Here is a 20,727-nt window from a genome sequence, read left to right on the forward strand (position 1 = left end):
ATTTTTCATTGTCAGTGAGTTGAGTTAATGATTCTGAGCAAATGTTACACGGTAACCAGTATCTACAGCTGTCAGATACATGTAGTGCATTAAAAAGTTGAAAAATGGAGCAAAGTAGCATAACATAAATAAAGTCATAATAATTACAAGTACTTAAATACTAGTATAAATGTACTTAGTTACTTTCCACCACTTATTAACTGACAGTCACCTCAACTGGATGTTTATGCAACTGCATGTTTATGGTTGAAGGAGTACTCAGATATTTTACTTGTGTAAAATTACCAATAGGCCAGTAAAAGTCCTGCTTTCAAATGTTTACTTGAGTACAAAAGTACTCATGATGCAGAATGACCCATTTCAGAATAATACATATATTATTGGATTATGATAATTAATGCATTGTGTACATCACTTTAGTGTTGCATCTCATAAAGGTGGGGCTGATTTGAACTACTTATACACTGCTGTGTAGTAGAGCTGGGCAACATAATCGATATTATATCGATATCGTGATCGTGATATGAGACTAGATATCGTCTTAGATTTTGGGTATCGTAATATGCCATAAGTGTTGTCTTTTCCTGGTTTTAAAGGCTGCATTACAGTAAAGTGATGTCATTTTCTGAACTTACCAGACTGGTGGAACTGTTCTATTATTTGCCTTTACCCACTTAGTCATTATATCCACATTACTGGTGATTATTTATCAAAAATCTCATTGTGTAAATATTTGGTGAAAGCACCAATAGTCAACACTAGAATATCGTTGCGGTATCGATATCGAGGTATTTAGTCCAAAATGTCGTGATATTTGATTTTCTCCATATCGCCCAGCCCTACTGTGTAGTTTAATCTAGGATAATACACCAGCAGTATTTGTTGATAATATTCTGTATTAGAATGAATCTGCAAATGAAGTAACTTAAGCTTGTCAAATGAATGTAGTGGAGTAAAAAGTACAATAGTTCTCTCTGAAATTTAGTACAGTAGAAGTATAAACTAGTGTAAAATGGAAGTAGCCAAGTAAAGTACAAGTACCTAAAAATTGTACTTAAGTACAGCACTTGAATAAATGTACTTAGTTACATTCCATAACTGTCTATCAATATATTCACAGCTAAAATAGTATTTCCACTTTCAACATAATGTTTGACATGCTAATATAAATCTTAATAAACCAACATGATGTAACTATCTGCCCCATAACATCAACCACTGAAATGACCTCATTGCTTGCTGAAACCTGATCCTCTTACAGGATTGTCCCTCCTCTCAGTGGAGTCATTTCCTCCTCAACTCTCCACTGTACTCTGGCAGCATGTGTTACGTGTGTATCCGCCTTTTGCTCTTCACTCCCTCTGGTGTTTTTCTCTTTTGGAATGTACCAGAATGCCCCTGAAGCGGTTGCAAGACATGGAGGAAAGTACTGGAAAGACGCCAAGAACAAAGGGGAAGGATTTCAGTCTGAAACCAATCAGACTGGAGCTTGTCCAACTCTGGCAGGGGTTTACACAGCAGGGTCTAGCTGTTGTTTTGATGGTACAGTGTGATTATTGACACGTAGAGAAAAGGGTTTTGGAGATAATGTGACTCAGCAAATGTTGGAATGAGCGCACACCCTTAACGGTTTTGTGGCGTGTGAGTCAGTGCAGAGCTGTAGCTAGTATAGGGATGAAAAGTGATCATGATTTTGTGAGGCCCACAATTGAAGAGGACCCACAAAAGTTCCAGTAAGATGAGGAATTATGTAAGGGGGGGGAAGAGGAAAGCTATCTCAGTTGGTCCCACCTAAGCCCATGCAGCTTTTGATAAATAATCGTTAAAATACTTTTTCAAGCAGAAATGCCAAACATTTTACATGCAATCTTCTCCACTCCATGAATTTTTTTGTTGTTTTTTCATGGAAAAAGCAAGCTATTTGAAGGTGTCACATCTTGTCTGAGGTTTAACAGGCCAAACGATATTTTTAGAAAATAATCAACACTGAAAATAATTAGTTTCAGCCCTAATCAATGTCACAATGCTCCACTATAAGACAATACAATCACAGTGTAACATAGATATAGGCTATCTCACTCTGTATTAAGACATTCATAAAACATAATATTCCATCTCTATGTAGTCTTAAATCAGCGGTTTCTAAAAAAATAAAAATAAAAAAGAGTGCATAGGTGATGATTTATAACATGTAAACACTAAAACTTTGTGTAAGTTATTAAAAATGTAATAGTGACATAAACATGACAGCCCAGCTTGAAAAGTCAATGGGAATTACTAAACATTTGAGCTGTGTGCTGATATACAGTATTGCAGTTGTTGGTGTATTACCCAATCTGAAAGGAGATTCTAAGAATTTAAAAATGTGATTCATTTTAAAATGCTGTTATATATGCTTATGTAACAAGAATACAAAAGTTTTTTTCCAGAGCACAACTGGAACAAAAACAAAAGGTGGTTTCAAAAATCCTAACTCTTTCTGTGTTAAAGGAGTTTGCTGAATGTTGGATTCATCTCAGTGCTCCAGTATGTGGTCTTTCTTCTATAAAACCTAAAGCATGCACAAGGTTATGTTTGAGTATTTTCCTGACTGGAGGCGACTTGTTTTCTAAGAAGTTTGCTCTAGAGTTTTTTTAGAAATGGTACGATCAACACCCTGGGGCACTGCGACCTTCCTACTAGAGAAAGGTATGCAACTTATTGTAACCGTGTAAGATGGCTGGTTCCTCATGTGTCTTCTTGGCCCTTGACAGCTGCAGTTGAACGTGCCAGACGTGCATTTCATGAATACAGTCACAGTTATGACAACATACTTTTTCACATGCGCAGATGCATGTAGCAGGTAGTACTGCACTGTTTATAATGGATAGTGTAGGAATGTTTTTGCAACAAATCCTCCTGGTCCAGAGACTGAAGTTAATTTCAAAACATCTTCTAGCCCTTAACAAAGCGTTTTTAGTGTAGCTTTTCTACTGGATTTAGCTGTAAGCTTTGACTATTTATATGAGGATAGCAGCATGTAGGGGTTATCATTAACACCTTAAACATAAAGTTTTCTACTTCTACTTAGTGGTTTGCTGACAGTATCACATACATTATGTAGCTCTCCATTAAAGCTACATGATGTTTACACTGAGTGAAGTATTCAAACCTAAGACTCCATATTTCTTATGGCTGCACCTTGCATCAAATGGAAATACTGTACTGGTCTCGTTGATGATTTGGCATCTCAGGAACATTTGGGACCTCCACTAGAGTTTAAAATGAAGTTGTATGAATTTGAACAATGTTGCGCTGCACTGCATGAATATATGCTGACTGGCCCGCCCATGTTGAAACATATGCATTGCCATTTTGAAAACGTGTTGTATTCAATTTCAGTGCAGCTTACTGCATTGCTAAGTGATACACTATATGTAGAGAATGTTATTTAATAAACACAGTGGAAATGATGCAGATGCACACATCCACTGAGACAGATGATAACAACACAACACTTTGGCTGAACAAATATCTGCAGCTTTATCTCCGTGCAGAATCAGGATATCATAGAAGAATAATCTCTGAACTGCATTGTCCTCGTGAACAATAGAGACGCGCCTCTATCACATTTCACGCTGGTACACTCTGCCTAAAAACAGAGCCCGCTCCCAAGTATCTCCTGTTTGAGTGCCATTCAGATCAAAAATAAGGGTTGTTACCACCTACAGTTATTTATGATGGCCTATCCCTCTTCCTTTTGACCTGGAGTGACACAGACCCGCCTCTTGCACTTCGAAGTATGATCTTGTTTTCCTACTAAACTGCGACTACACCATGTGCTCCTGGTTGGGGATAGTCTGCCAACAGCTTGCGTAATGTTTGCTACCATTGGTTTATGTTTTAGGGGTAGAAGGTAAAAGGAGGAGGAGAGGCAGAAAGGCTCCGGTCACAAGACAGTCGAGTTCTGAAAACAACCCGTACATGGTTTTAACTTGAACACCTTTGTTAAACAATACATTAATGCTATACAGAGCAGGTCTGTGGACAAGGGATTATATGCAGTGATAAATAACAGTTAACATAACAAATCAATGAGGACATACTGTACAGTTTGACAACAAAGCACGTAGCACAATAAAGCATTTACACTTCTTGGCATATAATGCAACATAGTAATTTTCTGTTATAAGTTTCTGGAAATAACAAAAGAACAATATTAATATGAAATATCAAAAGGGGTTTGCCATCCCTCTACTGTGCCTCTTAATCTCTGGACATACTGTATGGACTTGTCATGTCTGTGGCAATGTTGCTTTGGCATCTCACACACCGATGGGTTATAAGAGAACACGTTTCTGCCATCGTGATCACCTTCCCTGTCAATTACAAATTACTAATTGCTGTAACATTGTATGAATCATTTTGAATAGATTTATAGGCTAGCTGTATTTAAAAAAAAAAAATAGAAAGAAGATGATGGTTATAAAAAAAATGCACGTATAGGCCTACATGTTGCACTTTGTTGTTTGGCTTTTGGTTAGTACTTTTTACTCCACCACATTTACTGGACAGCTGTAGTTACTGATTACTTTTTGAAGTTTAAGGTTTTACATACAAAACATATGATCATTATTATCTTAAATATGTTGTTTGTAATAGATCAAATAGTATAAAATAGTAAAAAAAAAAAAATGTTTAGCTTTACTTCAAGCAGCCACAACAAAAATGCTACATACACAGTAATCAATAACAATCCAGTATTATATTAATAACTGACATGTTGATGCTCATAATTCTGTATTTGCAGGAGTGCAGGACTTTTACACGTAGGCCTAGTGAAGTATTTTTTTCAACATCTGCTTGTTTATATATTTAACATAGAACAAAGCAGCAGGTCGTTATTATGATTTGAACGCATGTAGTGTAAACTGGGGCTGGATCTTGGTCTGTCAACATGCTGCATTGCTGCGCTAGTCCCGTCTCTCTCCACCTCCATTGAGATCTCTTTCTTCAGAACAGCCGTGGGTGCTGACTGTGCTAATGTGCACGTACTGGCGGTTTTGTTCCTCTATACATCCCGTGGTGTGGCCTCTAGAACAAAACAGAGCTCACTGGCTGAGTACCATATCGTGTGTTACTTTAGCTAGCTATTCTCCGAGACCTTTTCCTGAAATATGTTCAGGTTTTCACGTAAGTCCATGTTAAACTACTAGCTAAATGATGTAGCTACCTCATAAACGTCGAGCAACTATTTATGCTTCTTACCTAGAGAAGAGATACAATTGTTGCAGCGAGACGAAATGGTATCTAGCCGCCATATCCGTTTCTAGAAAGCACGTGATGCATCCCGTCTGTTGATGCAGTTCTGAGGAGGGAGGAGACAAGGAGGAGTCAGCAGAGAGGTTATAAAGACACATAAACCGTAGCTCTTTCGCCACCTTCCACGCACTCACTATCAGGCTATCCCCCTCCCTTGACCGTCCTCTGCGGCTTGTGAAGCAGTGGGTCAAACAACGACGCTAACGCTGGAGCTGTAAAATTAACAACGGGGTGAGTACAAAAAAGTAACGTTAGCTTTGGATAGCGGCTAGTTATTCATTTTGCCGTTTTGTTTTGGCAATTTCAAACGTAATCGTTCTTCTCTGCAACACTACAGCGACGTTACAATATTAACGGTCGCTAACCTTTGTTGTCTGACGTAAAAAATGTAATCTGACAACGGTCAACTCGGGACCAGTGCTCGCGACTTGGCCCTTATGACTAAACAAATGTTAGCCTCCCTGCGGCTGTTGATGCTGCCTCAACCGTCACTCTACGACTGAAAACAGCGTGGCTTTCCGACATATTTGCTTATCTTACACGGACTGTAGTGTTGTAATGAGTTTCTCCGTGTCCTAACCTCTTAACTTGGCTTATTTAGCTAGCTAGCTAAATGGCTGTAGCCAACCTACAACAATAGCTAAGGCGATGCAGTTAACTGTTGTTGCACTCTGTTTTTATTGCACACGAACGTGTGACGAATGTTCCCTAATGTTAATCTGCTATAACGTTAGTCATGTTTATGTGGTTAAGCGTTCATTTAAACTTGGCGAAACGTTTATTGTACGTTGGTGTCATTTGCTCTGGTAATATGGGTTGTAACGTTGCTGTGTGTTTTGTATTGTCCACAGGGCTCCCGTTTAAAGCGCAGCAGCAAGCTGACCAGACAGCGCAGTGTGATCACTTGCTACTCCCTCTGAAACGACTTTCTGTTTCGGAGAAGTGCAAATTGATATCCCAAAAAACCACTGCCGCCGCCGCACATCCACCAAAACATCATCCCAAATCAAAGCAAAATGGTGCAAAATAAGATCACCGAGGTCACTGGATTCCACCGCTCTTTCAGGGTGAGTTTGAAGATTTCTTGAGGGGAAAATGCAGAGCAGCTATCATCATGCCTTTTGGGACGTCTCTATAATAGGAGAACATTTGTCAGCATGTATGAGAGGACCTCACCTCGCTATATATAAACTCTCTCTCCCACGTCTTATGGCTGACAAATGTACTGTGTGGCCTGGTGGGACATGTTCAGTTATTGACAGTGTGACTGGAGAGGGTGGCAGCTAAGAGTTAAAGAAGTGTTGCAGGAATGTGGCTTGCTCTTTCATTTCATTCTTTCATTTTTTTAATTTTTTTTTTAGCAAGATTTATGTTTATTATGTTAGGATGGACTGCTGTGGGTCTTTAGATTACTAGGTGGCTGTGCATTAAATATGTATGGTAGTTTTTAAAAGTTTCCACCGATCAGCTGTTTTGAGTCTTCTCTTATTTTATGGTTTCAGAATGGGAGATAGCAAAGGCTTTTATCAGTTGTGACTAACAATTTATCCTCTCAGCTAAATGGGTCATTGATAAGATTGCAAATCCTAACCAGCATATTGTTTTTATTTTCTAGGGCCAAAATCCATTTGAATCGGACGACTTCACTAAAAATGGATCCCATCTCATTGATTCGTCATTTAATTTTGATTCCTCCCCAAGACATGGTAAGTATTTTAACTAAGTGTTTTGAAAATTGTTCCTTTCATATCTGAGTTTTGTTAATCCATAATGCTGTAGTTGCACAAAGAGTTACCTAGTTCATTAACTGAGGCTGGTTTCTCAAATTTGAAATAAATGTAAGATTTACTCTCAACACTACTCTGATTGACCTTAAATTTCCCTTAAGTGCGGTCTTAAACTTAAAGGAATATGCCACAGTTTGTTGAAATAGGGATTATCACTGTCTACCCTGGCTGTAGATAGGTGGGCCAATGCATTTTTGTCTAGGTGCAAGTAATTAGGTTGTTTTTTTTGTCTGTTGTTGGCTCACTTTTACTCACAACATGCTAACTCGCAACATATGATTCCATTCACTGCGCTAAGCTAACTAGCGGCACCGCTGCCGGTGTTGCACCGGACTAAAACAATGCATGCACAAAAAATGCGTTGGCCCACCTATCTACAGCTAGGGGAGACCGTGTTAAGCCCCATTTCAACAAACTGTGGCGTATCCCTTTAAACTTTAGGTTGTTTCTTTGCCAGCACATGATAATGTAGGCACTTCTATTTTGACAGACATACCTTCCAGCCAGCCTATCGACATCCCAGATGCCAAGAAGAGAAACAAGAAGAAAAAGCGTTGCCGGGCAACTGACAGTTTCTCTGGACGATTTGAGGGTAAAAGCTTTTATTTCCAGTATCATTATGTCGCTGTTATAAATCTCTTCATAAAACATTGTACGGTGCATTTAGAGAGATTCTGCTCCTTCAATTATATTGAGTATTTTCTTAACATGAAACTCTGTGCTACAGATGTCTACGGACTGCAGGAAGAGGTACTAGGAGAGGGCGCTTATGCCAGAGTGCAAACATGCATCAACCTCATCACCAATAAAGAGTATGCTGTCAAGGTAAGAAAGCAGACCTTTTCACACTTATATGGATGACTGAAATGTATTTGAAAACATTAGCATAATGTATGGAGTCTTGATTCCTGCAAGTCAGTGCTCCGGTCTCATGTGTTTGTGACTGTCCTTGTTGCCACATAACACTCACATGTTGTCTGTGTGGGTCACCATGGCTAGAGATCAGTATAGAGACGTTGCATTTCTAGAACTGCACTTGGTTACTTCATAATTATCTTTGAGATGTGAGTTTAGTTATGAAATGCCTTTGCACATAAAGGAGCCATGTGGCATTACATGCAGTTGAAGAGCTACGGGATGTGCATAATTGTGTCCAGGTTTCCTTCTTTTCCCTGGTTGTTCTTTTGAAATCTTTTGAGGGAAGTTCTGATCCTGGGGCAGGATACTTTTCTTTCTTATTTTTTTCTTTTCTTCGTTTAGCTCTCTATAATGGATGTCTGCAGGCTCTCATCTGTGTTGTGCTACTGCTGTACTCTTTTTCTTTTCTTTTTTTCCTTCTTAATGTGCAACACTAGCTGCTGTTAGACACGTCCCCTCACTGTTTCTACAGATGGTCAGCCTATCAGAAAGCTGGGAGGGATATACCCACCCCTTTTTCATTACGCCTATTTCCTACAGAGGACGCTAGTTGTAAGAACATTGTGTACTGGTAACTGCCAAAACAAAACCCACATAGAGAAGGAGGGGCACTGGGTGAGGGTTATGGCCCAAGCTGTTTACACTGCTTTGTTCTCCTTCTCGCTCAGTACAGTTTTACTTCTCTCTCTCTCTCTCTCTCTCTCTCTCTCTCTCTCTCTCTCTCTCTCTCCCCTGTGTGGACTTGTTAATACATGTCTTGACTCCTGGGGACTTCCTTTTTCACTTTTTATATGTAATGCTTACATCTTCATTTTTAGGAGCAAAACATTGTGGATTTTCTTTTCTTTGTTGAAAAGTAAAAGTGAGGCTTGTTTTTTTCGTTTTGAAAATTGCACCTAACTCACTAATCCCATTGAGACACGGAGATATTTTTAACATCTAATTAATCCCTATTTGCAGTTGAATTCTGTTTCAAAAACTTTTGAAATGAGGTGTTGACAGTTCAAACATCTATAGATTTCCCAATAGAGCAAGTGTCCATAGCATACCAATTAATATTTCAGGGGAATCGAATCAAATTCTATTATGTGACCATGATCTGTTGGCATTGTTTACACCGGGGTGGTTTGCTAGGTCCCTTGAGACTTTGTGGTTCTGGGGGAGGAGGCACGAGGGTCATCAGTTTTGAAGGTCACTTAGGAGTTGGAGGGGGGCTCCTGCCAGATGTCCTGTCTCCCCTCCCCCTCCAGACTGGAGTGAGTTTCATGTGTGTGCTCCTTGTGTTGCAACTGCAACAAAAGCCTTAGAGCACCAAGAGTGAGCAGAGGGCTGTGTGGTGCATGCCTAACTGAAGCTCTGGTTCTCTCAACAAATACTTCTCCTTAAAGGTATTATTTCCCAACCCTGGGTTGATGATTGAACAGAGGCCATGTTTTGCAGCAGGTTATTCAGATCTGTGATTTGGATAAGCAACCATAAATCTAGTACTTCTCTAACTGTCTGCTTATCATGAGGTTAGTGCATTTGTCAGCTATGTTTTGCAGTTATCTGCCCGTCATTATCAGGGTGAGAGGCTTGTGTAGTGGTCAGGAGAAAGTGAGCTGATTGGGGGGCTCTTTGTGTTGCTGACTCAGACTGGAACAGTGCAGAGGCTTTAAACTGCTCACATGCCTCTTGTCTGTCTATTAATCCTAGACCCACAACTGCAACTCTGGCCCCACTGGGCTTCAATAGCCGCTGTAATCCAGCTACCAGGAAGAAAAACATGCACCGCCTCCCAAGCAGACAATAACCAACCAGGGCTGGAAAATTCAGGCCTTTTTGCTTTGGTGTCAGCAGTCTATCTTTCTGTCTCTCTTGGCAGGGCATCGTGCAGCTGGTGGCCCCTCGGTGGTTTAGTTCCAGGCAGCACAGTTATATTTAGCAAGCATTTTTTGTTTATCGTAAAAGTTTTGGATTAGCTGATGGGATGTTTCAAAGAACATGCATGGCTCGAGTGCTTCAGATTTAAATATGGGTCACGCATGAAGTGCTAAATATAGAGACGCTGTGACTTGTTGCATTCTCATGCTGTTGTCTCTACTTTGGCAGGCAACACTGAAAGTAGTTTAATCACTCTTTACAACGGTCACAGGGTGGGCTGAAGGTAGGAAAGCAGGAAAATGCTAGCCTGATGAGCCAGACCCACATTAAGATGTTGGTCTGGGAACTCACCATTGACCGGGCTCAATCTGAGGGGCGGGATAAATGGTTGTCTTTCAAATTCTCTGTGCATACAATAGGATAGCGCTACAACCAGGCAGAGTAACGAAGAGGGTAGCAGAGCTAGTTGATAGATTAAACTTTTGCCATATCCGGTCGGCAAAACTCTCCAAAACACGTCTTTCTTTTTTAAGAATGACTTCAGTGCCATTCTTTTCTCAAAGAAAAGCTTATCTCAAAGTCTTCAAGAGTTGCGACCAAAGCTGATTCAAAAGACAGCTATTCCCAGCAGCCATAAGCCCGCCCACCAACTCTATACACAATGTGATTGGCCTGGCCAGAGTTAGGTTTTTCCAGCTTGCAAGCTAACTGAGAGTTGCTAGACCCCTTGGCTGCAAATTACATTTGCTGCCGCTAGGGTGTGTCTAGATTTCTAGGCTAGGAAAATGCTGGTTTAGAAGGAAACCAGTTCTAGAGCTCTGTATATGGAATATATAATCTCTGCTATACACTAAAAACAACCAGGAGTGGGGATTTGTGGTGCAGCTTGAGGGGGCGGACTTCAGCCAAACATAAACTCTAACAGATGGGCTCTGGGCATGGATAGATGTTTATCTTTTGGGAGATTCTTATGGTAACATGGCTGAACTATAATGTTCTGTTCCAGATCATTGAGAAAAGACCGGGTCACAGCCGCAGCCGTGTCTTCCGTGAGGTTGAGATGCTCTATCAATGCCAGGGCCACAGGTAATGTCCTTTTGTCATCATGACCAACTAAAGTAATGCTACCTGATGAATGTATGGAGACAGTACCACAGACTGACTGTCCTTGTGAGGAAAAGAGCCAAACTAAACGTGCCACACACAGTAGTAATGCGTTACGTGCTACCAGGGGCCAGTAAAAAAACAAGGAAAGACGAGACGATGGTCTCAAACTATTAAACTTTTTTTTTTTTTTTTTTATATAATTTAATTACCCTTCGAAAATGACGACCCATCCCTAGTTGAAACTGGCTCATAGTGCTTTTTTCTTTTTCTGCAGTAACATCCTGGAGCTGGTGGAGTTCTTTGAAGAGGAAGACAAATTCTACCTGGTGTTTGAAAAGCTTAGAGGAGGTTAGTGAATTATAGCTGCTGCAGGATGCCTGCATCAGAGCTTTGTTTATTTTTAAACATTCCTGTAAAGCATGTGCACAGTTTCTAGTGTTTAGCCAGTTGTTTGTGTCTATGTGGGAAAGCATTCATTCATTCTATGCTTTTTACTTGCAAATGGAGCTGGTATACTCACATTGTTGCTCCTATTAGGGTCTATCTTGGCACAAATTCACAAGAGACGGCACTTCAGTGAGCAGGAAGCAAGTGTTGTCGTGCAGGACATCGCCAGCGCTCTAAATTTCCTGCATAACAAGGGTAAGGCCACTCATACAAAATGGCGTGCAAATTGTATTACTCCTCATGATCCTCAAAAAAAACAGCAATGTTTTGTTTTAAAAAAAAAAAAGCATTATACTTGATTCCGGCATGATGGCTTACTAAAGACTGACTGACTGATTGCATTGATTCAATTTTTTTTCTCCAGGAATGGCACATAGAGACCTGAAACCTGAAAACATCCTCTGTAAGAGTGCAGACAAGGTGAGTTTACTGTAAACATGCTTGAGCAAAGGGCAACTAAAACCATACCCTAAAATGAAGATATGAACCCTGATAATGATAAATGGAAGTGAAAATCTCTGGCCCCACAAGTAGATATTCTTCACAAAATGATATTGATGAATCAAAGTGTAGATGAATTTGATTCTGAACTTGTATCTTTTTCATTGATTCAGATTTCCCCGGTCAAGATCTGTGACTTTGACTTGGGCAGTGGGATCAAGCTAAACAGCGACAGCTCACCCATTTCCACCCCTGAGCTCCTCACTCCTGTAAGTTCACCTGCATATTGTGCTTGTCTTGTTTGCCAAACAGTTCAGACCACTTTTATAAATGGTATTGGGGAAAGTGCTATTACAGGGAAATGCATGTAAGCAATGTATGCATATAGCTATTGAGAAAAGGGAAGAGATGAATCTGTCATATGGTCTTGGTCACATTTTCAATACAATGGTTTGTGACCTCGTTGTGGCTAAGCAAGGTGTTTTCAGGCTGTAAAACAATGTCTTTATCAAGTCCAACTGGCTGGTTGACTATTGGGCAATCCTCAGTGGTGTTAGCGGCAGGGCAGCTCGCTGATTGGAGAGGGAAAACGTTGGGCTTTGAGGTTAAGGCAGTACAGTGTTGGACTCTGAAATGGACCAGTTGCTTATCAGTCGCAAATATTGAGGCACATGAGTTTAGGGGTTATGATTGTTTAACTCTCCTGCTGTCGTCACAAAGCAAATCCTCTGAACACTGCCCACAAAAGCGGGACCCTTGCAACCTCAGAGGGGCATGGTAATGTTGAACTGGAAAGCCCTGAACATGTCAGCACATAATCTGTCTACTGGCTGTCTGGGGGGCTGGCTAGATGGACCAGAGCAGGTGAAGCAGTTTAGCCTGCAGGAATGTAGGAGTGGGTGGGGGTATGGGGGGGCGGGGGGTTTCTACACTGGTAACTTCATCTTCCTTAAGAAGAACTAATGGATAGAGCCCATCCCTGGACTATTTGAAAGGGAGATGGTTTTGGGGCCCAAGAGGCCTCTTGTTTTTAGTCTAAACAGTCTTTGATGTTGGGTCTGATTGATAACGTGTGTGTTAGGTGCAGTAGAGGGCACATATTTATTTTATTCTAAAGTTTTGTTGTAAATAACCACCAGACTTGATCTAATGCAACATTTCAGTGTAGGAAAAGTTTATGCCTGAGGACAGGACACAGTGTGATTGTCTTGAAGGCTGCAGGGAATACATTGTAACTCTTACAAGGCCATGTCCTGTGGTATAAAGTTACAATGAAACCACAACACACCAACTCTTGCTCATTTCCCTTTTCTCTCTGTGGTATAAGAGAAAAACATCCACCCTCCTGTCTTTCTGCTTAGTCTCCACCCAGTGGCCCCAACCGTGCTTGTCTGTGCTTTCTGGCTGTGCATAAGGCTTGTTCTAGAAATTTTAGTCTTTCCCCCTATACCTAGTAACTGAGATGTGATTGGCTCGACCAGTGGAAGGGGGAGGGTAACTGGGAGGGACAAATACCCAGTCTGTTTATCTGCTCATGCGTTTTGGCTTGTTTTCCTGGTCCCAGGAACAATGTTATCTGTTATATTGGCACCCTCAGCCTACACACACATACACACCTCCCCATTCCTACAGTTGCACAATATACTTTGCTTAGCATTTATTGTTTATGTTCCTGATCCAACCAAATGCGTTTTATTCATCTTCATCTAGGGGCTGTTTAAAAAAATGTGTGTGTGCTCTCTTGTACAATGGACAACACATGGAAGAACTAATTTTTGTTAAGAACTTTTTTTTTTTTTTAACTGGAATTGTTGGGTCTTTATAAATTATAAATAACTCTTATGATGTGATCCTATAAATAAAATTGAACTAAGTTGGGGACTGGGTGAAACTGCAACATGAAAACATTACAGAGAAGCAGCTTAGACAGTTTAAAAAAAAAAAACTGCGTCTGTTATTTGTGGTCACAGATACAGCTGCATGACGACATAACAGGTCTCTTTCCTGTAAGTCTCTTAAAAATAACCCTGTAGTTTACAAATGGCAGAGGTGTGTGTCATCAGTGGTGTCAGTATGGCCTGACTAGTCACATGGTTTCAGGAAAGCCCCAGGTTGCGATGCTAACAAATCCTGTGGTAGCAGTAGCTGAATAGCAACTATCTGCAGCCTACAGGAAGGTTTGAGGAGGATGTGACTGATGCAAGTTCAGAAGGAGTTTGCAGCTGCAGCAGCAGAGGAAGAACAAATGTGAGATTGCTGTTATTTCACTGCCCCTCTTCAGCTCTTATCACTGGGGAGTGCAGGCAGTCCATGACATATCTTAGCTTATCCTGGCGGCGTATTTGGGTGGCTTTAAAACAAGATTAGCTTCGATGGCCGTTTTTTTGATAGCACAGCTTTCTCATTGCCTTTCAGTTTTGGGGCACCTTCGTAGGCAAACAAATCCTTTTGTGCCGGTGTCTTTTTATTTCTGCGGCAGCTGCATTTGGCCTGAATCCTGTGAGCTTGTCTGTGGAGGCAGTTGCCAGACATGGTGTTGTTGGTGGAAATGTGGGGGTTGGGGTTTTCTCTCCTACAGAAGCAGCTTTGTCTGAGATGAGATTCCTGTGCAGCAAATTTCATTACATAAGGGTGCAGCAGGGTAGGAGGAGTTAGGAGACAGCTGCTATATGGTACTGGGACACAATAGATGTGTGCTCCATGTAAACATGCTCACCTACAGATGGAAGAATATAGGCCAGAGAGCTTTGCCTTGGTCGGGACAAATTCTAACTAAAATGCATATGGGCTACTGTTAAATATAACTGATCAGAGCAGGTTCTCAGAATTTATACCAGTAGTCTATACGCGTCCTGCTGAACTAGCCACCTGCTCATCTTTTCTGTTCCTAAAGTTTTAAAACGACATTTGGTGTTTGTTTCTAAGTTACGTAACTGGCAAGGGCTCAGTCCAGTCTCTGGCTCTGCAGGACACCCAATCCTCTTTTCCCTGCTCAGTGTTTGGCCTAATTTCTTTCTTAGCTGCATAACAAGGTACCGTCAGAGCTGAGCTAACCCTTGCCCTCAGCCCATTCTGCCTGGCTTGTGTACAGCTGGATGGTCAAAGTAGTGAGTCACTGCTGCTGCCTACACACACTAACCTGCTTCATTATAGCATAGGCCTCCCTTCCTCTACCCTTGATATGTAATTGTACATGATGTTTCTACTTAGGTGTCCTTAACACATTGAGAAAAGCTGTATAGCTAATTTTAAATGAACCCATCACTGCGCATAAGCATGTGACAGTCACATAGGCTGCCGCCTCCCACCGCACAGCCAAAGAGTAGGCCCCAAGCTTTAACACTTGCGAACACGAGGTATCAGCTGAATGAAGGAATGTGGGCTGCTGCCAAATGAGAGATGTTTCTCTCTCAACTTTCTTTCAGCTGTACTTGCTGTTTTTTGTCATCCCTGGAGCTAACACTTTATTTTTGTTTTCACAGTGTGGCTCAGCAGAGTACATGGCACCTGAGGTGGTTGAGGCCTTCAGTGAGGAAGCCACAATTTATGACAAGCGCTGTGACCTGTGGAGCCTTGGAGTCATCCTTTACATCATGCTGAGTGGCTACCCACCTTTCGTAGGCCGATGTGGAGGGGACTGTGGCTGGGAATTAGGGGAACCCTGCCACACCTGCCAGGTAAGAATTTGACAACTTATTTCAGCCCTTCAGTTTCCTATATCTTGTACAGGACATTAGTGACACTTAAACAATGTATCTTCTCCATCCAGGTCAAAGTGACTGATGGTACGTGTTTTTATGTCCATTTCTAGAACACTTTGTTTGAGAGCATCCAGGAAGGAAAATATGAGTTTCCAGAGAAAGACTGGGCTCTCATCTCCTTAAGTGCCAAAGACCTAATATCCAAACTTCTGGTTCGGGACGCCAAAAACCGCCTGAGTGCCAGCCAGGTGCTGCAGCACCCCTGGGTGCAGGGGGTAGGTTCAAAATTATGAAGCCTCTTCTGCATGTCTTTGACAGACATTTTTATGTTTGGGGTTAATTGTCTTGAGGTTTATAACTTAACTTTATTTATTTTTTCCAGGGTGCATCTGACACTTTGCCAACATCCATCCTGCATCAAAGGTAAGAAAACTTTGTTGCAGCTACAGCAGACTGCATTCCTTTGCACACTACTAAAATATTTGCACCTTTTGGAATTAATTTGTTGACTGTTTTTGTTTTGATTTTGTCCATTAGAGCCAGCAATGCCAGGGATCTGACATTCTTTGCTGACAAAGCCATGGCTGTCAACCGGCAGCTGGCCGAACAGGATGGCATGGAAGACCAGCAGCAGCAGGAAGTCCCATTTGTTGTTACCGCTACTGGCTCTTCTATGCACCTCTCTCCTCCTTCCAACTCCAAGCTGGCCAGGCGCAGGCAGCAAAACAGCCAGCTCAAGGGAGGGCCTGTCTCTGCTGCAGAGCTTTGTCAGCTCTTGGCTCCTCTCGTTATTGTAGGAGACTGTGCCTGAACTTTGTCAACCCTGACCTCCGACCTTCCGTTTAGATTTAAATCCAGATCTACTCTGAGACTCTTTATTCACCATTCTGGCCCCTCTCTCTGACTTAGCTGGCCTTGGTTCCTCTGCTATTCAGGCGTTCTTGCCTCGCTGTAAAAGGAGATGCTGCTTGCAGCCCTTCCTCTAAATGCCTTCTGCCCTTCTGCAGCACTTCTGAAGCACATCAGCCCAGGGCCTGCAAATGGCAAACACACGTGCATGTACAGGTCGGGGAGAAGGTCCAGTTAATGATTTGGGAGAGAGAAGTATTTTCTTTTCTTTTCTTTTTTTTTTTTTCTCCTTTTTCATAAAACTCAGTTCAGAAGAAAGCAGAACACTTATCTTCGAAATTAAGCTCCGACACCAAAGGACAACCTGTTGTGCTGCTCCCACGTTACAACTGGATCCACTGTGAATTAAGTTATCTGGAATGTTCTTTGCCTGTATGTATATGCATGAATGGCCCATCTGCAGATACGTACGGGCTTATGCAAAATGCCAAGATGAAGGCTGTTCCTGTCTCGAAGGGATTCAGCATAAGGGGTTGGAAGGGCTGTAAGCCAATGCTGTCCGTGCCTGGTGCGGTTCATTAATATGGCTGGGGACTTCAAAGATTCTTTTTGTCTCCATTTTAAGATAAATTTCTCAACCCTGAGCCTCCTCTGTCCATGTCTGAGATTAAACATACACTCATCTAGCTTGGTGGCCATGCACTTATTGCTCATGGAATGGAGCAAAGAATGTTTGTCTGTACCCAGCCAGCCATGACTTACTGTTGTACCGATTATTCAGTTTATTACACCACCATTTATACCAAATTATCAGTGGCAACACTTTCAGTGTTTGAGACCATCAGGCAAGTCTAATAGTATTGATTTAAACCATTTGAATTAGTTTATGATACATGGCCCCCCCCAAAATAAAATTTCTGAGCTAGCTCTGCAGTATATCTGGTATGTTGGTACAAGCCAATTATGTTAAATGGCTAGGCAAGTGAAACAGGGTCAGTGTTACTTTAATTGTTAATAATTCATGACTTGTCCCCTTGCCACAACCAGAACTTTTTTTTTTTTTTTTTAATTTTTGTTTCTACATATGATTTAATGCATTATATTGAACCTTGAATATTTTGGCAGTAAAGGTTAGACCTCCTATGAGGGGTTTGAAAAGCACATTTTGGCAAATGTGACTTGAGTGTCATTTGTTGATCGAATACATTTATTTGGTCCATTCCCCCCCAAAGGTTCACCATTGTCTTGTTTTATGAGACACCCCTTTCAAAATGACCTTACCAACTAAGAGGCAGATGGTATTTTTCAAAAAAGAAACAAAAAAGGAAAAACATTCCACAAAAAGAAAAACAACAAAAAAAGTCTTCCACTGACGTGTAGCTGTATTAAGTTTACTTTATTTTTCATGTTTGAAAACTCCATGTCAGTGCCACACTGATCTCCCCCTCCCCCACTTTTTTTTTTTTTTTTTTGTATGGCTGTTAATAAGCTTATTTTCTATATGGTGATTTCCATGCAGGTGCTGTTCAGTTCAGGTGAAACACCGGATGTTTTCCTTGTTTTGTGTTTTTAGAAGTTCAGCGTATTGAGATGGAAAGTTTGTTTAGTTGATCTGGAGCGTTCATGCCCAGTGAAGTTAATTTTTTTTGTGTGTGTGTGTAAGAGTTGGCAATTTTTTATTTTATTTTTTTCTTTAATTCAGATTAAGTTAAAGCTCACTCTAAAACTAACAGGTAATGGACTGGTGATGACGTCTCACAACACTGTAGCCATTTCACCAAAGAGGGTTCAAGTCATGACAATGAACATGTATCACCTTAGCAGCCAGAAGTGAGGGATTCTGATTGTCCATGTCCTGTTGCCAGCATTTCAGTGACGGTACTCTGGAAATGGCTCTGTTGGTGTCATTATGCTGATAATAGGACACTGTAATAGTTTAAAAAAAAAAAAAACTTTATACAGATGAATCGTTAAGGGGTTCTATGTCTTATAATAAGACTTACTTGAATTTGTGTATGCAGCAGTTTCTTCTCCATTTGGGAAAACTACTTATCGGTAATCTCAAAGCATTAAGCTGATGATCAAGGCAATCTTGGGGTTTTGAAAATACCTATACAGTTCAGTATTCTGCCTTTTTAATTTTTTTTTCTCCCTTTTGAGCATCTGAGTTGGTCCCTACTTTTTGACAGGGGTTGGATACTCAAACGCACAGATTTTGGCCATTCTCTGTAATCTCCTGAATGGTATAAGTTTTCTTGGTCATGACCATTTCTACTTTTGTCAAATGGCGGTAGCTTTTCGGACTGCCTTTTATGGGGGGGGAAGAATAAGCCCCCCAATTTTTATATTGTAATTCATTTTGAAGTAAGGAAGTGTTAAAACCATTCATTCAAATGGACAGTCCATCAACCTCCCCACAATTTGAATGTAGCCCACTGGCAAAAGCATTTACAATCCAGCAACCTTGATCAAATGTTTTATAAATGGTTCATTTCATGGACATGGTTATTTTGTCAACATTTATTCAGTCCTCCAGCATTCTTTCTTGGGAGTTGACCCCTGATTAACACTGGCTGAATCCCACCAAGCCCATCATGTTCATGGGAAGAAATTTAAAATGCATACATCCTTTTTTAAAATACAAAAATATTTTGATTTAAAATAAGCACTTTACTGTACCATGTGAATGATTGCAGTTCACTCAAAGCAACATTTATGACCGTTGCTATGGAATTTTGTATGTTTTTCTAAAAAAAAAAAAATGCAATAAAATGCTTTGAACAACACTGGTTTGTCTGGTTACTGTACAGTTTGTGTCAAGGGCTGCTCTACCTTGTATCACTAGTTTCATATTAACTACTCCACAGCGCTGTGGAGATAGGTCTGGCAAGAGAGACTACATATTAACTAGCAACTTATCTTTTGGCCAAGGTTGAGGCAGTTTCATCTGATTAGGTGCTGTAAATCCCCTAATGCGTAACATTCCCTGATATCTGAGCAGACTGATGTGTCCTTGGCTGTTGGTAAATATGAGCTCAGTTGTCACCTCACACACTGACATGTGACTGTGGTTTCACCTTGTTAGGCACCCAGAGTGCTGCGGGTGGGGGGTGGCGCTGTTCACAGCTGCAGAGGCCTGATCTGACGAGACTGATGCAACCTGCTGCAAGAGCTGCAGCTCCTGAGTGCCACCACACGATCTGCCTGGAAATACAAAATTACTTCTGCTGAATTAGATAAATGCCAGTGTGTCGTCACTGCTGCAAGTCAGGATTTGTCTTCCTGTGGTTAAAATCAGCTGTGTGAAGGAACATTACTAAGTAGATAAACTATAAGATGCGTTTGGTCAAAAAAGAGCAATGAAAAGCATAATAAAGAAATACCAGCAGAGCAATCTGCACCAAGTTTGACTGAGGTTTGATTAAATCATCAAATTGATGTAATTTACCACAGTGACATTAGAAATTATACACACACACACACACACACACACGAGAATAACATCCAGAGAACATGATGGATTAGTGATTTCAAAGGTGTTTGTCTCCCTCTAATGGACACTTTTCACAACTGCAACACACTGCCAAGATTAACCTGAAATAGTAGGCCTAGCCTCTTGGTGTTTAGTTATGATAATCTATTATATACATATGCCGTAAATTATATCAACCAATAAATTAAGAACATTTTATTGTTTGATTACATCAAACATTAGATAAAGGGAGGAACAGATCAACCTTGTGTGAGCCACAGATCATAAGATTCCAAGTCATGAGACAGATCTCAGACCTCTATTGTTTCTACATTTGCTTTTACTGCTTATTTATTTTTTTAGTGCCAAACAAAAAAAAAAAAGTAATTATATCAGAAACATTACTGATAAAATAGGGATACTAATACGATAAGCAACAGGACATGTTAAAACAAAATCAGCACAAAAAAAAAAGGAAAACAATATTCATGCTGGAACCCAATATTACTTTCATTTCTGTCTTGGTTGTAGCAGAATCTAAGCTAAATTTGAACAAATATTTTTAAGGGACAGATGAGACAGCTGCTTAATTGTCTAAGAGGATGATTTGCTCAATGCGTAATAAAACCTAAAAGGTTAGTGTGAGTTTGAAGGTTCTACTGTGAGGTATTCCAATTCTAAAAGAATTGGAATACCTCACCACCTGCTCTGAATTTCTATTAAGGACAAGACAATGTGAAGTAATTAAGCATGCAGTTACCTGGTTTTCCTTTTCATCTCATCTTTTCACAACAGTTATGCCTAAACATACAAACAGCAAAGTATTATTCATGCATCAAGG

The 20,727-nt window shown here is 40.7% G+C and overlaps 1 protein-coding gene across 1 annotated transcript; it reads left to right on the forward strand.

Annotated features, from left to right (window-relative positions):
- The first annotated feature begins 5,405 nt into the window (after window positions 1-5,405).
- mknk2b (MAPK interacting serine/threonine kinase 2b) lies at window positions 5,406-19,200 on the forward strand. Its single transcript, XM_039810169.1, has 14 exons — window positions 5,406-5,532; window positions 6,153-6,368; window positions 6,917-7,007; window positions 7,579-7,680; window positions 7,816-7,913; window positions 10,876-10,955; window positions 11,251-11,324; window positions 11,514-11,618; window positions 11,788-11,843; window positions 12,038-12,133; window positions 15,347-15,541; window positions 15,676-15,840; window positions 15,948-15,988; window positions 16,103-19,200. The coding sequence occupies exons 2-14, from the start codon at window positions 6,318-6,320 to the stop codon at window positions 16,374-16,376; spliced, it is 1,428 nt and encodes a 475-aa protein (XP_039666103.1). The 5' UTR covers window positions 5,406-5,532; window positions 6,153-6,317; the 3' UTR covers window positions 16,377-19,200.
- The last annotated feature ends 1,527 nt before the right edge of the window (window positions 19,201-20,727 follow it).

This window comes from Perca fluviatilis, chromosome 9 (genome assembly GCF_010015445.1).
Source record: "Perca fluviatilis chromosome 9, GENO_Pfluv_1.0, whole genome shotgun sequence".
Classification (NCBI taxonomy): domain Eukaryota; kingdom Metazoa; phylum Chordata; class Actinopteri; order Perciformes; family Percidae; genus Perca; species Perca fluviatilis.

Bases quoted from the DNA above. Each gene is read 5' to 3' on its own strand.
- mknk2b (XM_039810169.1), top strand. From the start codon at position 6,318: ATGGTGCAAAATAAGATCACCGAGGTCACTGGATTCCACCGCTCTTTC. The intron at 11,325-11,513 runs GTTAGTGAATTA...TGCTCCTATTAG, and splicing joins GTTTGAAAAGCTTAGAGGAG to GGTCTATCTTGGCACAAATT. The intron at 12,134-15,346 runs GTAAGTTCACCT...TTGTTTTCACAG, and splicing joins CCCCTGAGCTCCTCACTCCT to TGTGGCTCAGCAGAGTACAT.